Source organism: Solenopsis invicta, chromosome 14 (genome assembly GCF_016802725.1).
Source record: "Solenopsis invicta isolate M01_SB chromosome 14, UNIL_Sinv_3.0, whole genome shotgun sequence".
NCBI classification, from domain to species: Eukaryota; Metazoa; Arthropoda; class Insecta; order Hymenoptera; family Formicidae; genus Solenopsis; species Solenopsis invicta.
This window is the reverse complement of record NC_052677.1, coordinates 15,706,772-15,726,342: the sequence shown is the minus strand read 5'-3', so window position 1 is coordinate 15,726,342 and position 19,571 is coordinate 15,706,772. Positions and strand designations below refer to the sequence as shown.

The window sequence follows — 19,571 nt, the reverse complement described above, 5'->3', positions numbered from 1 at the left end:
ATTGCTGTAATTTAATGCTTGCAGAGACTCGTAGTTTTAGTTCGGGATAACTGCTGATAAATTTAGAACGTGATCTTCATTAAGAACAATAAATCGGTTAATCAAAAAAGAAAAAGACGCAATGAGCAACACGAAACGCGCGGGATTTTGCGTAATTATTAGAAAATCACATAATCAGCAGACGTTTGGAAAGAAAGCGAAATGGGCGTATGGACAAGCGTGCGTACCGGAGCAAGTGATCGGTGCGAAACGCGTGCCCGATAAAGAACGTGAGAACGGGAGGAGAGAGAGAAAGAGAGAAGACCGGTGAAGTGGCAGGAGGAGAAGAAGCACGAAAGCAGAACGAGAGAGAAATACAGAGAGAGAAAGCGAGGCAGTTCGATACATTTCTGTTGTGCAACGCCCGCGTAATTATAACGGACGCGCGGGACGCTCGTTTGATAATGACTTTCTGAATGCAGGTCTCCGACGATGAAATTAGGGTTATTTGCCTCTCGAGTTCTCTTCACGTCTCCTCTCTCGGCTCCCACCGTGGCCCTCCTCGTCGTGCGTCCTGTCTCCTTTTGTTACGGCGTTAACGAACATTTGACGATAATGTATCTACGTCCGCATCGTCCACGTGAAAGTAACTTTTATATTAATATATTTATAAACAATGTCCTGTGTTAAATAATAATTATAACACATATGTATTCTTCAAAGATGTATCAAAAAGATACCTATATAAAACTGCTTTTGAAAGTTTGAGATAATGTAACGGCAAAAAAGTGGTAAGTCGGTGAAAATATTAAAGTTAAACGTTGAGATTTTTCTCTCTTTTAATTAGTCTTATTTTTGCTAGTGTTATTTCAACAATTATAAAATTAATTAACTTATCCATTAAATTACCCATTAAATCCATTAATCAGAGAAAAAGGCACAGTATAATTTTTTACACGTCGAATATATAATTATGTATAATTTTTCACACATTTAGCGTCACGATTCTTTCAACATTATCGGTAACATGAAATGGAAATGCGTCCGTGTCCAAATAGGTCAATTATCTTAGCATGTGCATAAATTAGAGAAACGCAGCCATTTTGGCGCACAGGATATTAAGCGCTGTTGTTTTTTTTTCTTCTCTTTCCTTAAGCAAAGATATCGAGGCAAGCGTGAAGTAACTGGCTGCGGGTTGTAAAATAAACAGTGCAGATTTATTGCGAGAGTATGGAAGAAACGTGCGCACATCTGCGAACGAATGCGTTTCTAAGTTCCTCGTTTTAACGAGCGTATTAAGTACGTAACGGGGCCTTCCAGTCGCGAATCGCTATCGGTGTATCGCGATGGATATACTCCATAGTTACGCGACTAACTGAAGAGTGCTCAACGCGATAAAGCTGATCTCCAATTCCATACTCACGAGGCGGAAAAAATTGATTATTAAGACGCTTTTTTCCATTGTAATAAAGACGCTTGCGAAAAAACTGACCATCATCAAAACGAATTATATGATAGATAAAATAACTTAAAATAATTTAAATGCACAAGGAACCAGTCCTGATTAATGGAAAAGATTAAAAATATATATATAATAAAGAAGCTGGCATAAACTATGTACGCAATGCTACGATAAAATTTTTTTTTTAAATAAGGAAACTTATATTTCAAGAATTTTAAGGATTTCTTATCAGGCTATTTACGATTGGCCTATGATAACTATTTAATTCGATGTTTTTAAATCGTTGAACTTTATTCTTTTATGTAGATAAAAAATATCATTAAAAAAAATATTATTTAGAAATTTGCAGCGTCACAGATAACGGTGAATAACGAAATGAAATATTGACCTTAAAGTATTGTGCATGTCTTTCGCAAGGTCTCACATTGTCACTGCTTTAATCATTATTTTTCAATTAATAGTAAATCTCTCTGTGATCTTCATATGCAAGTGAAGCACTCATAGAAATTAAACTTGGAGTTGTAGTGCTCATTAATAACATTTAGAAAATTAATTCAAAAATACGCGAAAGAAAGTTTTGTTGAAGTATTAATCAAGTCTAAAATTTCAGCTAGATACGGATCTGTAAATAATTTTGTTGGATCATCAAAATAATTATATAGGATGTTCAAGTATAATGAGCAGTGCTGCGAAAAGTTTTAGCGTTCTAGCAACCATATTAAATGTCCTATGTAACTATTTTGAGTCTAAATTACTTTCAGACTTATATCCAGCTAAATTTTAAGATATAGTACTTTAGTGAAATCATTTTTTCTTCATACGATACTAAATTCAAGTGATCTGACAAACTCGAGACAAGATCTGCCACGCGACTGCACTACACAGGTTGGTCTACGTCTCTTCCGTTCAACGTTCGTCTTTGAAAGAAAGTGTACTTCGTTTCGCGAAGCGATAACTCACGCATCGTCGCGCGCTCGTACATATGGGGAACAACCGCCGCCACCACCACCACCACCACCATCATCATCATCATCATCATCATCATCATCGTCCTCGAATAGACAAGAGAGATGGGGGGAAAAGCGCCAGGGTACCGGAGTAAACGCACCATCCCGTCCCGAGCGCTCGCAATTAAGGGTTAATTAAATTGAGCGGCTTCCTAGATTTCTGTAATCATCGCGGACAGTATCTACGGGGTAATCTTCAGCGCATCCTGTCTGCCTCGAGGGCCCCACGGAAGGAAGGGGCCCCGAGGTAAGGTCATGCACCCCGCTGACCTCGGACCATCGTCTCTCCCTCTCTCTTTCTCTCTTTAGTGCTCTTCCCTCCTACCCGTTCCCCCTCTCGTTACTCCGCCACCTTCACTCCTCCTCGTTCCTTCTCTCCTCTCGCGCCTTCAACCCTCCCCCCTCCGTCGTCCACGACCTCTCGCCTCTTCTGCCTCCTCCCGTTGCTGCTGTTGCTGTTGCTGCTGCTGCTGCTGCTTGCTGCCGCTCTTGCCGGCGGTGCCGGCAACCTCCCCTTGCCCTCGTCACCCTCTCCCTCCGCGGCCCTTCGCCCTTCGTGCACTTTTCTTTTCTTCGGCCTCTTCTTCGTCTCTCCACTTCTCCTTCTTCTTCTTCTGCTTCTTTCGTCCTCTTACTCTGCTCTTTTTCTTTTCCTCTTTCCTTCCCGTGAATCTTTCGTGCGAACGTATATGGTAGAGACCAGGTGAGTGTATACAGAGTTACGTGCCCCGCGCTCGCGAACGACTCGAATTATTATCAAAGACCGGGGCATCATCGCGGATAATGGGCGGATGTCGCTGTGACAGGGCAGAAAACGCGACGTCTTCTCTGCGCTTCTCGCGTCTACGTTCCTGTGGGAAAAACTGCGCCGCGGGCAGGAGAGCCGCCGGCTCTCGTGCGAATAATCGTGCACAAGCTTCTCTTTCGTGAAGTACAACGTGGCTCACGATATATTCGAGTATGTGCCTCTGGGAAGTCGTGCGTTTTCTTCGACTCGCATACGAAAGAGGCCAGAAATGAAGGACAGCTGTTCCGGTCTCGAGGTTTCGATCACTCGTAATGAAAGAACCAGCGAGAGAATATTTAATAGTCTTTAAGAGAAATTATTATATGTCGCTTTCATGTTGAGACCGCATTACCAAGATTTTGATTCAAGATATATTCTATGAGATCGAATTACGTTAAATTATTTTATATACGCATCTAGCCGCCTGATAAAAGTAATTTCGAAATATGATGAGAGTCCTGAAAGAAAGCCTATGCGGTTGCAATCAGTAAAGAGACCTAGCATATAATGTGAGACAAGATTGGAATGACAGCAGCTTTCGAAATAATGTTTCCTATATTTTCTAAAGGATATTTTACCGTTTCGTTATTGCTAATCTGACGTGCTGCTCTAACGATTTCAATCTAAAAGTGCGTAAAACATAATGGCTTTGACTGAAATGCCACAATTTGATAATTAATCGATCAATGCGACTCGCTCGCGTAGTCACACACATCCCGTTACATTTTCCTCTCAGCACGATAGAATCGCTGATCTCCGTTCGCGTCTCCCGTCGATAGCCGTGCGAGTCGACGCGTGCGGCTGATACGCGTAAAAACGCGTGATTTACCGGGTTTACGATCGCGGCGCGAGCACGCTTCGGGGCAGACGGACGGCCGTGCCGGCTACGATGGACGGCCACGTCTCGGACGGAAGTGGTTGTACACCTGGGCAGGCCGAGAGAGCCGATGACCAGCGAAAGAGCGCGCTCCTCTCCTCCTCGTGCGCGCGGCGGAACAAGGTCAGATGTTATCGCGCGCCGCGCGAGTAGCCAAGTTCAAGAGCGGAGGAACGTGGAATCGCGGGCGGGGATAAGGCGTGGGAACCTTTCCGGCCATTCCACGGGCTGCAATTAAAAGTTCCTGCCGTGGCGAAGCGCGCCGAAAGCCGTGTTTCGAAACGATCATGTCCTCAGGTACAAACATTACCGAAACGGTAACCCGCGTATATATTCGGAACCACTAGACTAATTTGGAGTCCTGTTCGCGGAGATCCGATAGTTATATATGCAATCGATAAACTTGCGATAATGATAATTGACCGCACGCTTGTAGAAATGATGTCTTGCTTATAAATGATAACGTACGTATTAATTATAGAGCAGCTTAATTTAGCGTTTAAAAATTCCCCAAACTCGAAGACTTTACTTGTAATTGTCGTACGAAAATGAGCATATATAATTTATATACGACGTATAATTCTAAATGTATAAGTTGTGTGTTGCGTATCATTACGTATGTATTACATGCAATTCTAAAAATTCCGCAGCTCAATCGGAATAATATGTAATACCAATTAGAAAAGCGAGCTCGATTTACGGACCGTGTGACGGAGAGTTTAACGGGTGATCACAGCGAGTCGCGAATGTTATCATCGAATCAATACTTTGTCGGCGATGTTTCTCCAAATATCGCAGTCAAGCAAGTAGCTTTCTAATCGATGTTCGTTGCAAGAAGCATTATTCCTTAAATTAACTATCTTGAAAGAAAATAGAATTTAATCAAAAATTTTTTTTTAACATTATGAATTACTTTAGCGAGCACATTCGTTGTGCTATTTTAAATATCCATTCAAGATTTATTCCACATATCGGAGAAACATCGCCTCACCACGATGACTTTTCACAAGTGCATCCCGAAAAATATTGCAAATACCCAATTTTCTATATTTAATGTTTCAAAATAATCTCTTAATATCCGTAAATTAACTTCAATAAAAAAATTTATTTTCGATGTATATTAAAATATAATATAAGTTATAAATAATATATATTAAATAATTCTCAAGTAACAACTTGTTAAAAATTTTTAACAAAAATAAAAATAAAAAAATTTAAAAGATCAATATTATTAAAAATATTTTGTCGAATAGTTTTATTAATTTCTATAAATTTTTTCTAAAAGCTGGCACTTGTAATGTTTTTTCCTCTAGAATTTTGAGCATTGCTGTAAACACATTTCGGCGACCCCGATGTAATCACCAGTGGAGATCGATTACTAATAAATTCGTAAAAAGGGTTCAGTACAGTGCATACCTTCCCGGCGCATGCCCATCTTCAGGCACTTTTTCAAGCGGCAAAACTGGCACTGGTTTCTATGGTGTTGGTCGATCGGGCAATTTCTAGTCCCTCGACACGAGTACGTTAGGTTTCGCCTGACACTCCTCTTGAAGAAACTCTTGCATCCTGAAAAAAAAGCGAGGAATATATTAGATTTAAATTCAAGTTCAATTTTAAATGAATATATTTTAAACAATTTTAAATTTGTTTAAGAAATTTAAATCGGTCCTCTGTAGAATATTTTAATACAACAATTTATACGTGAATATTTTTCTTGTTCGTCATTGCGGAACGAATTTTCCCTGGAATGTCCTCATTACAAAAAAAATCTATTTCCTACTGTAAATCCTCTCTGCAGCTAATTTAAATTTTAATACATCAATCGTACTTTCTCCATTAATGTCATGTACGATTAGGTACCCTCGCAAGACCAATCTCGTAGCATAAAAACAATAACCACTCTTCGCCGACAGCGAAAAAATACAGTTTCCTATGTCCGCGTTAATTCACGCGTTACAATACACGCGTGTAATAACGAAAGAGCACGATCGGCACTCGATAAAGCATAATAAGTGATTAGCTACCACGTGCTGAAATCAAGATCCGTCCGAGTATAGACGTAGACGGTTACGCAGATTCTTATTGGTAGAACGTGTACGACCATAAACGTGACGGGACTAATGCCTACGGAATGGCACGGTAAGTTTCTCTTGTTTATTGGATACATCTTGTGGCACACGTACACACCACGTACACGTGTGGAACGACAAGATTGCGTAGCGTGATCGGGGGGAACGGCGGGGAGGGGAACAGAAACGCGGATGGGGAACGGCGGGGAGGCTCTCGGGCCGATGATACGTGATTACGCAAATTTTGTAACATGCACGTTGCAACGAGACCGATGCACCTTGAGGTCAACGTAGGGAGCGCGGATCTAAGTTACGGCGGATGCACGATCTAGCACAATGGCGGATCGCATACACGCGCGACGCTCGATATAGGCAGATACGCGACTGCCTCCTTATGGGAATGAGGAGCCAGCCGAGTCGAAAGTGCCGACGGACTTGATCACGAAAATCCTATTAGTAGCCATCCCGCTGAGATCGAGTACTCCGCGCGCTCTCTCCTCTTCACCGCGTTATCCCGCGGCACAGGCAATCCGCGAGTTTTCGCCGCATTACTCCGGATTTATATCCGGATCTCTACAGTTGTTGACATACGATCGGTGGCTATCGAAAATTTCACGGAATTTATCTTAAAATCTTGTCACTGTTGTCATTAAAAACATAATTAATTTGAAATTTGTTTTCCAAATTAAATCATTAAACGCTTATACGTTGTTAATATGTACAACCTACTTTTTTTAAACAAACTCTTCGTTATTAAATACTTTAATTGAGGAATAGAATTTTTGGGACAGAACTATTTTTCTCTAAAAAAAATTGCAAGGGTCTACCTATTTTGATTTTTTGAAGATCGATTCCTTTAGGCGTAAGATTTTTCATTTTATCGTTCTTGAATATTTATTATTAATCGTTTTAAGTTCTTACAGACCTCATTATCTTCTTATTTGTAAAAAAAAACTGCAGAGACAGCGAAGATAAACGCATCGCAATAACAATCGTAACGAGCCGACAGGTTGGCCGTTCTTTGATTTGCGCGAATGGTCATGCACGCAGCTTCCTAATGAGCGGTTAGTTAATTGCTGGTGGTAATGGAGCGGAAGGGAAGAAAGGAGTCCGATAAAGAGCCACTGCCAGGGGGGTGACGACACAATGCGACACAATTCAATTTAATAAACAGCGAAGCGAGCAATAATTCCGCATCGTAAAAGCACGTGGGACACGCACGTGGGCAAAATGGACGCCGCGCCGGTCAGCGTGCACGCGCGTGGTACCAGGGGTTAAAGGGTGATCGGGGGCACGCAGTTGATTTTAATTAAAACGGACCTTGCCGGATAGAACGCGCGCGCACCTGCGTGCGAGCATACCGGCGGAACGAAATCAAAGGTAGGAAGTTTGTTTTTATTAATAGATTTATTCTAATAAAGATGTACGAAGTAATAGCGATAAAAGAAGAAACCGGTTTCAAGGTTTGATAGAAATCTAATTCTATCAAAAGGGGGAAAAAGAGTATTGTAAAATGTTTCCGGAGATTTGCTTTGAAAAGTTGAGTCTTTAAGACTAAAATGGATGGGTGACAAGTAAAAGGTGGAATAGCAGCATACAGTTTTGTGATTATTTCTATTTATTTATTTTAGTTTGTTTTAATGTCTAAGATACCTGAGCTTATCAAAATGTTGAGTCGACAAAAAAAATTCTAACACCTACTCGTAATTCCTACACTTGTTTCCTATTACAGCACACGCATGATTGAAATAATTTTCTTGAATGCTAATGAAACATATAATTAATAGATACGCGATTCGCGGTTTCTTTATCGCAAATTCACGCGAAATTATTTGAACGAGTGGCGAGTGGAATTCACGTGTACCTCGTAAGGATTACATGTGCTTCGCCAATGGATCGGGTTTAAGTGTAGCGAAGTCGACTATTACGATCGATGGCCACGGCATACACATGCAGATAAATAGTTAGCGCGGCAAAGTCGGCAATTTATATCGTAACAGAACGCCCGCTGCGCACGAACTTTCGAATCGCGATAAAGAGGTGGTCTTGCCAGCCGCGGTCCGTAAGTCATTCGCGAGCTTACTAATACTCTCATTCCCTCGCGCGCAAAGCGTCCGCGGAGGCATCCGTCTCGTCGTCGAGATAGAGGACGCGATATCGGTAACACGAACGATCGCGTAAGAAAAGCGTGAGTCGTCGTCGTGATCTGGGAATGAAACGTCGAATGTGTCTTTCGGCGCACGATATCGAAATAAAATCGAATAATTATTCTTTAAACTATAAATAAAAAAGCTGAATTTTATCAAATATAAATGCTTCATGCAATTTTGATAATACAAAATAATTTGAGAAAAATATCAGAGATTAATTTTCAATCTTTGATTAAAAGCGTAATCAATTGCAGATTTCTTCATAAATTCATTCATTGTTTTTTTTTCAATCAAAGATTTATGACTATAACTACTGTGGCCTAAGATAAATATTGTTGTACGCAATTAAGATATCATACTAATTAAATTTGAAAATCTTTTATACTTTGTATTTGTACAGAGCGTAAAGTACTTTTCGCTATATAATACGCAAAAGGATACGCGAAATTTATAAATGTAATGAAGACAAAAGTTATTATTGCGACGCCTAAACCAACGATCGCGACTCCGGCTTCTTCTCCATTTTCCTCTTCGACACTAAATGAGAAAATAAGCTCGCCAAAGAGAGATCAAAGACGATTCAGGCTCGTACTAAATCGACGAATCCTTCTCGTCTTTACAACTTAAACTCCTCGGTGTTCCACGTCTTCGTCGTTGTCGCTGCCGTTATTCCTGTCGTTGCCGACGTCGATGTCGTCGGCACCGGGCAAAAACGGGCGGAGAGGAAAAAAAAGAAGACGGAAAAAGAGCCGGGTCGCCATAACTACAAATTGCATCGTTACACGCAAATTACGCGATTATTCTGTGCGAGCCAACCACCGGGCGACCACGCAGTATATGTGAGCTCTGTGGTAGCGAGAGAGCAACGAGAGAAGGAGACGGAGAGAGCAAGAAACACCGAGCGAATACAACCAAGATGAGAGAAGACGAAGAAAGGGCGAGAAAGAGAGAAAGCTCGCGCGCGCAGCGCGCACAACTACCGTTTATACTTTCAGATTGCAGCTTGCGAGCTCGCCGCGAGCTCAAATTGCTCGCGTCATTGAATTTTCATTGCTCGGGCATGGTCCTTCGTGGCATGGCACGGCGCGGCGCGTTCCCGAGTGCCAACTCTGTCGGCAGGACAAACCCTCGCGATCGTCGATACGGAGAGAACCGGCGGATATGCCTTCGCTCTTAATCCTTTCAGATAAAACGATGTTGTATGGCATCGCTCTCAACGGTGGATCAAAGTACCTGGATATCTGAGATATATGCGTTGCCTTTTAGAGAGGCCCGTTTAAGAAGCAACTTAAAATTTTAATTTAATGACGCGCTGTCGTAAAGTAAATTATACTATTCTACTGAAGATTGTACTTTGCAATATTCTATAGTGTTCTCTATATTTTATAGGAAGTTCTATAAACGATAAATTACATCTACTTATTGTAATATTGCGGCATGTTACATGGTACAAGGTCATCACTATAATAAGAGCAAGAATAAGAGCAAAAATTTTCCGTTGCATAATTCAAAATTTTTTTGCCTTTTTTTCAATCGCCATTTAGTTTTACATGTAATAAATTCTCGACTATAATGTTTTCTCTCTCTCGTAAGAAAATCTTAGAGAAAGTGAGTGAAGAATTGAAAATCTCGACAAGAGAGTTACCTAAGTATTCGATCGATTCTCTTAATTAAGATCCCATTTGTGCCGAAAGAGTGAGCACATCGTTTACGGTTTATTAACATCGCGTGCATAGTTATTTTCGCGCCTTGCCTGTTACTTTTCGTAGCACTCTGCAAAAAAGATACCGCCTGGAGGGTCTTCGGAGACTAAGATCGGCTTATTGCCGCGCCTAATGAGAAGTTGATTTAGTTTTAATAGGTCGCGTTGCCAGTCGCTACGGTAATTACGTCGCAGAACCAACGCGATGTCATCCTCATTGACGCGTGAACCCGCAGCGATTGATCGATTCACGCTTTTACGTGACGCGTAGCATTATCATCGATGTGCGTGAAGAATCTCGGGAAAAGTTAATAAAATTAAAACCGAAAGTATAATGAATAAAGAAAATCTCATGAAATTTGTATAAAAATAAAGTGACAAATCGTTTAATTGACAATAATAATGTATCCATCAATATTAAGCAAACAGCTGTTATATTTCTTCATTTATAAGAATAATAAGTAATTAAAAAAAAAGAAATAAAAAATAATCTCTACCGCTGTCAGCAGTTACTATTGTTACTACACCTTGTCATATTGAAGATAATGTTACGCTGAAGTTGGTTCGAAGCAGGAGCCCAAACGTCCGCAATTTTTCCAATAAATTATTTATGCGATCAAACAATTCATTTTTCTCATTGCGCACTGTTTATCGTTCCCAACTTGTATTCGCCGCGTTACTTTCTGTTATTGACATTTTCACGAGTCTCAATTCTTATATTCAAAAAATAAATAATGAAAAATTTTTCTTCTTTTGTGTAATCATATATTGATTATTTTTCCCTTGTATATTTCTCAATCATTTTTTTTAATCATTATATAAATGTACATAACACAATTGCACATATATTTTTTTTTGCCAGAATCAATTTTTAACTTTATTAGCGAGCTCAATAAGTATTATTCTTAAGCAAGTTGCTCTAGTCAAGACTAGAATAATGCAAAAAAAAAAACAAGAAAGAAAATGTACTAGACAGTTCGACATTGCATCTCAATAAGAAGCAAGCGACGCGTATGAGGAGATCGCGAGAAAATAACTATGCTCGCGAAGAGAAGAGTAAAAAGGACCCAGGAATGTGCGCGAGAGTCGGAAAAGAGAATCTGAGAATGGAATGTAGTGAAGCACGTAGGGAGAGTGATGGGGAAATATTAACTCTTTGAGTTCCTTCTTAATTTCTCTTTAAACAAATTACGACTTATATTTTAGCTTATTGTATCCGCGAAACAATGTCCGAAATTTAAAATCCACGTCTAAAATAAAAGTTTCTGGCGATATCAAATTTACGAAGAAATTGCTTTAACACGAGCGATTTTTCATTGAGAATTACTTATATTAAAAATTAGAGAAATCTTTTAATAAAATTAATGTATTAATTTTATTTTAATTTTTTTTTGTTTCAGCTTTATAAATTTTAAATATTTTGTTTCCTAGTATTACACATAACATGCAATACTATATATGTTACGTGGCTCTTTTCATTTAAGTTAAGATACAGGATACATTATAGATACAGAAGATTACTTACATATACACATTAAATTTTGCGAAAGTTTAGCAAACCAGCAATTTCCGAAAAAGATGTCTATCTTCGTAATCATAGTCGTACGAACTGAGCATAATAGACATTATAACAATAAACCATCAGGTGTTCCGTGCACGTTTTTCTTGCAACGAGCGTTTCCGCTTGTCATTATGCGTACACAGTTGCTTAGTAATCCCGAAGACGTCGCGAGATTCGACGGAGCATCATTATTAACGGTTTCCTAAAAGGTTTAATTAAGGATCCATCGTTCGCGCGCGATGAGTCACACGAAAATTCGCGATTTTTCCTGAAAAATTGCAAGGCACGGTTAACGTAGAGTCATCGGCGATGAGACACGAGTCGAACGGATCATGATACGTGATTATGCCAAAGAGAATTGACTGATCGTGACTCATGGCTATACTGTCGCGTTGCCGTGACTTTGCAAAACGATTTGGCATTCGTAGACTTTGGACATTGTAGATGTGATAGGTTACAAGTTGCCGATGAAAAGAGCAAGAATCTAAATTTGTTAGAAATCTAAAATACTATACTCTTTATCTCGTGTCGCTTTAACAACAGACATAATTTCTTTTACTGTCTAACATTATTATATATGTATATTGTAACGTTATTTAAATATTTGTTTTAAAATTACAAAATTTTTAAGATTAAATTGTTAATTACTTCAAAAATTTTTTAATAAAAGTAATTTATAAAAATAAATAATATGAGAATAACATAAAAGAATACGCTTAATAATATATCTCTGAGGATTTAATATTGGAAAAATAAAATTATTGAAGTAAGTAAGAAAACTTCGTAAAAATAAATTGCATTACAATTTGTAACTAGAAAATATGGAATATCCACAAGTTTTGCAACTACACATCGCAACTATACACATCTGGATGTATCTACTGATATATCTGACTAATCCATTTATTTCTATAATTATATGTTGTGTTTTACCTCAGTATTCCAGTTTCCACATTACATAACTTCACATTATTGATACACGTGATGTCTCAAAAAAATGCGGAAATGATGTTATTATTTCATTGCCGAGTACCAAAAATAATAACGCGTTATTTTCACGTTTACTTCGCAATTATTCAGTTAGACGTATCTCAAAATGCAGAAACTGTTTAAAGTGATATATAGTATATAATATGTATGTAATCAGGTAATCTGATTCTAGATATAAAGGAAGTGAATCGCACTGTATCAAGCTCCACACAAGCGCAGGTAATAGTCGAACGAGTTGGTACCGTTGACAGATAGATAAAGATTACGTGTAACATATCTTCATCGTTTTTTACAATGAGGCGCTAATCGTGCTGATATCGTCGACGAAAGCGCAGCTGAATCGATCGCGAGCGATCTTCGCTGGCAATGCTCGCGATGAGACGTGAGTCACGACGTTCGGAACGAGCGACTTTGTGGCGAATAATGACGGTAATTATAATAATAAGACCGACAAGATATGCAAGCGGTGGTATTAAGGCCAAGGGATAACGATAGCGGACCACGCTCTTCTACATTATAACTGCTGCATCACGAGCTTCCCTTCATTACGATCTCGTTTCGCATGCTACATTCTTAATTATTTGTCCTTGGGAGGTAGAAGGCGATAGAGTGAATTAGCAAACGTTTCCGGTTTGCTGTACTTGCAATATAAATCTAATATAAGAAAACGTTATTGTGTAAAGTGAGAAGCAATGATGAATAAATTTTAAATATAAAATAAATATCTTAAGACAAAAAAGTTTTACTCAACAGAAAAATATTATTTACTCCGAGTTAAAATATTTGTTAATTGAAATACTTGTAAATAAATAAATAATTTTTAATCAAGTATTCTTTCTTTCAGTTCTAGAAAATATTTACTGTTAGATTATTTCTATAATCAAGATCAGATTTTTTAATTTAAAAAAACAATTTAATAATATTTAGTTTAATAATATTATAATTTATTTGTAAAATCATTATTTTAAGAATAATTTTTAAGAATAATTGTTTATTTAAAAAATTTTCTCTCAGTGTCTATCTAAAATATGATAACTGAAATTTGTATTAAATATAGTAAATCATTAAAAATAATAAATATACTTCTTCTGTTAAAATAATTTTTTTCTGGAGAAAAGAATGCAAAATTAATTTTAATACGCTTTTTAAATTTTAATACGCTTCATTTTTGTTTATTAATAAAATAAAATATCGAATCTATCTATATATTGAACATCTTGTGCCAAATTTATAACCTTTCTCCGTTATATTAATTCTAAATAAAATATTATCTACGGAAAATTAATAACATTTAAAATGTACGCTTCAATTAAAGATAAAAAGTTGATAAATATATTTTTAATCATATCTTTAATCATAAAAAGGAAACGTTGAATTATTTAAGCATCTCTTTACACAGTCGGTTTCTCTAATGAAATGTAATTATTCTTCTCAAATTCTTCAAGCTTTAATACGATTCCAGCTTTTTAACAGTGAGAGCGAACCGGTGGAAGTTACTGTGTAGGAAGAGAATTCGCGCGCGATTCGGTCAGTAACGTTTCGACTCGGTCGCGTAAAATTAACGACATTGTTATAATTAATTAGCCCGGCCAGGCCGACGGCGGAGCGGCTAGATAGCGGCGGTGTGCGAGTGCGCGGGGTTCGTTAGCGGGATAATTGGTCACAGAGGATGCGTCCAGGTAAGTCGCGCCTTGGTAATTCTATGCCTGGCGCGTATATACACACGTACAGACGCGGTGCCGTGTCCGACGTTCTGGCGATGTAAGACCTTGCCGCCGGTGCATGCTCTTAGGAACAACCAGAGCCTACCCAAGACACGGCACATTGCGTCGTTCCCGAGCAGAAGGAAACATAACTTACATCTACCGTTTTATTTCTCTCTTTCTCTTTTGTTCCTATAAATTTATTTCCTCTCTTCCTATAAATGTACTTTGAACAATTATTTATATGTTTTCATTCGTATGAAAACAAATGGACGACAAGTGGCACATTATTAATCAGTTTCGTTCTCGAGATCTCCAAATAATTGAATCATTATATTTCTATATACTTCGCGCCTTTTTTTTCAAATGTGACTTTAATCATTTTTACTTTCACATTTTCCTTAATCACGTTTCCTGCAGTCACTTTTACTGACGAAGATTACCAACCAAGGAAATCTCTCAGTTTTGATGTTTCAGAGATAAGTCCTTTACAATTTGCTGGATATAACGCGGATATAGTCGTAAGAAGGTTCCGTTCGTCCAAAGGAGCCACGAATGTCTTCGTGCAGCCTCCTCTCGACGAATTGCTTTTACCTATGCCCTCGATCCTCGAGGTTGTAATGATCGAGAAATACATGCCGAGATTCTCTTCTGGAGAGAGAGATGAAACGTTTCGTTGTTCGACGATATCGAGCAGCGCGCGTATTTACCGATTAGAAAGTCCGACTCTCGCGGATACGCTCTGTCCGTGTAGGATAGTGTTTAGCGGGCATCTTAGCGAGATCAAACGGCACGTCGCACGTCGTGAATCGCCGTGATTCAGGCTCGCCTTGTGTTCCAGAACGTTACCTTAATCGCGGAGCGAATATCATATACTCTACTTTCGTTGCACACGTAACGCCTTCGAGGTAATCGCGCCGTACGATGTGCCCTTACTCACATCCCATTAAAACGCCCCGATACAACCGTCCAGATATCAAAATACGTCTAAATATTCTTCTATATAATCTTATATGCTCGGATAATCGCTTGTAATTATTGGCGGAATAAGTGTATAATTGAAGACATCAGAAAATGAGTAAACTGAGTCTGTAATTATTAAAGCGTTCAGAGAAAACATCCAAGATGTAAAAAAAAATCGATAAATTATCGTTTCTCTCTTCATTTCTCTTTATCGATATAGTATAGGTCATTACAATGTTTCTTTAGAAATTTGCAACTTCGAACATTTATGATAAGAAAGAATACATTATAATATCCGATTAATCTTTTTACGGAAAACCTTTATCATCTATTCTTACATTTTAAATATAAAAATATCAGAGAACGCATAAAGTTTCCTCAAAGTTGTCCCAACTTCTTTTATCTATACAAAGAACATTTCTATTTCTTAAACAGCTGCAACTTTTTTGATGTTATATTTTTATGATATTGGTATCAAAAAGAAATCACCTCATGATTTGTCGTAATCAATCGTGTCAATCGAAAAGACCATCAGACATTCGCTGTTTTATTTTTGCGAAACACTCGGACTTATCGTGGAAACATATGCTCCAGGAGAAAATGAGATTAATAAAGATTAGCAAAGTTGGAATAATAGCGTATGATCTCGTTAGAACGATTAGCCCGCGGGTCGCTCCGGCTTCTTCCTTCCGCGCGTCGTTTCAGACGTAAGTCCGTAAGTAAGCGTAAGACTTGCTTAAGGCGCAAAGGAACGAGAGACCAAGAAGAGAGGAAGCCCCTCACGGTTCTTCAGATCCCCATCGGAATCAAATTTCTACTCTGAAGAGAACAACGAAACTTTTCAATGTATTTGTAAATGGCGAATTTAACGGTAAATAGAAAATTAATTTATTTAGAAATATTTTGTTTTATGTGCACGTCAAAACAAAAAATACTGTAATATTTCATAAGTATTTCGCAAGTCTTTAACGTAATAAGGTGCTTTCATCATTTGGACTGTTCCTCATTGACGCGTTGCGTAAAAATTTTCAGATATATTTTGAAAAATTATGAGAATTTCTCAAGAATTTTTAATAAATATTTTACGTAAGAAATCGAAGCGTGGGAATGCAAGAGTTAAAACTCTTTCGCTATCAGACGTACATAATAAAGCCAGGGAGAAACAACTTTCACTTTCACTGCAATAAAATTCACAAAAATAATTTTATTAAACGACATTATAAAAGCGGAAGTGCTCTATTGTATGAAACGTTCATGTATGTACCATGGACACATCGATTGAACAAAATAACTTGAATTTTTTCGATGCACTTCGAATCGCGCTTATCCGTGCGACTTCTGATTTGTAACATCGTAAAACACGTCGAGCCAGACTTTCATGAGACGATTACTTTTTGTCGTTCCTGAAAATGCATCCTCGTCCGACCCCTTCCCCGTTCGTTACACTCGCCATTGTTCGCGTAATTATGCCAAAACAGTTTATAATTCAGTGCATAGAGAGGGTGGTAGAGAGTTCGGGTGAAGTAAAAGGATAAAAAGCCGTAATACACGTAATATACGCTTTCTGCGATCGCTACGCTCTCAGAGGTGTAACGTGACTCGTACGGAATGGACGTCACTTCACAACAAATAGTATCCCTGGCATAAAGACCAGTTTACCCGTGCCGCGCATAATTACTATAATCAAAATCGCATGGACATTCTTAAGTAACGTTTGCGTCGGCCACGTACGTCCACATGGAATTCGCCCGTCGTGTAACGACGATATTGTTCGAAATGCGAATGATCCCACGGAAGCATTTCTAAAATTTTATATTAAACTTTGATATATTACTAAATTTTTTTAGTATAATTTTACACCTTTGCTCTATAAACGCGATTAATTTATTTGGAATGGAACATAGGCTTTTGAAGACTAAATTATAATAAATCGTCTTAATAAATTCTAAAATTGTTTCTTCCACACTTCAATTAAATCAGAGGTATAATTTTGTAATGTAATTAATATGAATATATCACGTGTGTTTGCATGAAAAAATACACAAAATTGTAACTCTGACAAGCAAATAAAACGGCATTATATTTACAGCGAATTCGATTGGACGCACTAGTGCGCACTGGTGCACATTAAAGCCGCCGTATGCAAATCGACGTAAAGATATGTATTTAATATACGTATATAAATGGATTAAACTTCAAAATCCATAATATATTTTATTGTGTTGTATGTAGAACGTGTATTTTATCATTCAAGATATTTGCATTTCATTTTACCCTTATGTTAGATACAGCAGCTTTAATGTACACCAGCTCGCACTAGTGTAGATCAATCGAATTCGCTATTAAATTAGATGATTATTTGATTCAATTAATAGTCGGAAAACCTAATTGTCAAGCTACAGATATCAATTATTCGCACGCGCTTTAGTCAGGATTCCCACTGCAACTACGTCACGATTTCATTCACAGTGACATTCTCCCCGCGCAGTTCTTCGAGAACAAATGAAAATAAATGTAATCGGCTGTATCCTCTGGGAACGACATCGAGTACTCTCGTCGCTCTTATGGAGTGCAAGGACGAATGTTCAAGGCCGCGACGGCGACTCGCCGTAGCTGGTGAACGGTTTAATGCGTTCACCAAAAATCGCAAATACACAGAGACAACATGGCTGTGTTGAAAGTCGATGTTCTCGAAAATGAGAGGGGTGGTTCCGTGGCAGGGATAATGACAGGGTAAAGCGCGCGCAGCGTGTGAAACAATATATGCTTCGCGTTGCCGCCCTGTAAAAAGATACCGCACCAATTGGATCCGGGCACATCTTAAATTCATTCATAAGATTTTGCAACTCGCCTATCGATTTATAAACATTTTTGGGGATTGTAAAATTTAATTCCGTATAATTTAGAATTTTATCCTGCAGCCGAAATAATAAAAACTAAAGACGACGATGTTACCTAGTATTACGCGAAACACTTTATCGTGTTGAAAAAATATGCACTACCGTTACTATTATTTGTATAATATAGATATACATATACAAGATTTTCAAGTTTTAAAAAATTGACAATTAGAAAATTATTAATTACATAAATGCAAACTACGTAAAAGAGATACTTCAAAAAAACACGAGTGAGCATATTAAAATTACGAAATAAGTATGTATATTGAATGTTAAGTAACATAAATAGCGTTGCATTAAAGAAATGCAAAAAAAAGTCGAAGGTCGGAAATATACGCATGAATAAGTAGTTTAATAATAGCTGGTTGTACAGCTCCCAGAATTTTTTCTCGAAGTGTAGAAAATATTAGCCTAACACGCAGGCCTAAGTCAGTAAATATTAACCTATTACAAGCCTAAAAGTCGGCACTCGGTAGCATCGATACCAGAAACAGATGGTCGGCATCTTTGAACTACGGATCGTCGCTGAGTTAATTAGACGAGCACACAACATCGATCAATTTAATTTCCTCTCGAGTTCGCGAAATCGAGGTAACGCAAAGACCGATCTAACATCGATCCGAATTTTCAAGACTACGTATGAGCTTTCGACGGAGCATAGCATTTGTATTCTAGTTCAACTGCTAGTCAAACCGCAAATATCCATCATCGCTTAATCTACGGTCATCCTAATTTCAAGGTCGGCATTCGATGGGATTCGAGGGTTAAACTTGCGTCTCTGGAAACGTAGGGTCGAATCTCGAATGACTATTGCGCAATAACCAAGGACAGGGAAACTTGTACCAGTCGTGCTACTTGGAATGGGTGGTTCCCGGGCTCCTGTAATCGGCAGATTAATGTTCATCTCCGTCTTTCTCTCTCCGTCCGTCTGGAACGCCTAATCTCAAGCGATAGCCGAGAATCCGTCCGAAGGGAGCACCGCGTATCGTTCAGATTGTGCGAGATCGCCGATGAACGGAGGACGGTGTAATTTACGGCGGGTATACTCGGATCCCTGGTCCTTGACGCGATCGGGTGTCCGGCAGCTCACGAGGACGTTTCTCCGGACAGAGAGACCGGTAAGGCCTTCCGAAATTGGACGCACGCGTTCGAACAGGTCGAACTGGTCTCGAAGCGTTAACGCCTCCGGTCATCCGGGGCGTTGTTTCGAACCGGCGAGATAATACCCGACAGGACATTTAACGCGGTTGAAGGTGCCGGCGAAGGGTTCGCATTATCCACGGTCAGTTGACCGACGACCAGTTTTTCCGACCGCGAGGACAACGCTCGAAGTCTTTCCCAGGATCCCGCTGGCGTGTCCGTCGCACGTGACCCCTAGAAAGCCTCCTTAGAACACGTTTGCGACTATCTTTTGAGGAGAG

At 38.7% G+C, this 19,571-nt stretch overlaps 1 protein-coding gene across 2 annotated transcripts in view; it reads right to left on the bottom strand.

The window, feature by feature from the left end:
• The window catches only part of LOC105207607 (COUP transcription factor 2), a 122,007-nt gene that overhangs the window by 92,465 nt on the left and 9,971 nt on the right, over positions 1 to 19,571 (bottom strand). Inside the window, exon 2 of one of the 2 annotated variants that reach the window (XM_011177159.3) lies at positions 5,520 to 5,678. In XM_011177159.3, coding sequence (XP_011175461.1) covers positions 5,520 to 5,678 — 159 coding nt within the window. The remainder of the gene's footprint in view (positions 1 to 5,519; positions 5,679 to 19,571) is intronic. The other variant, XM_011177160.3, reaches the window with a different exon arrangement.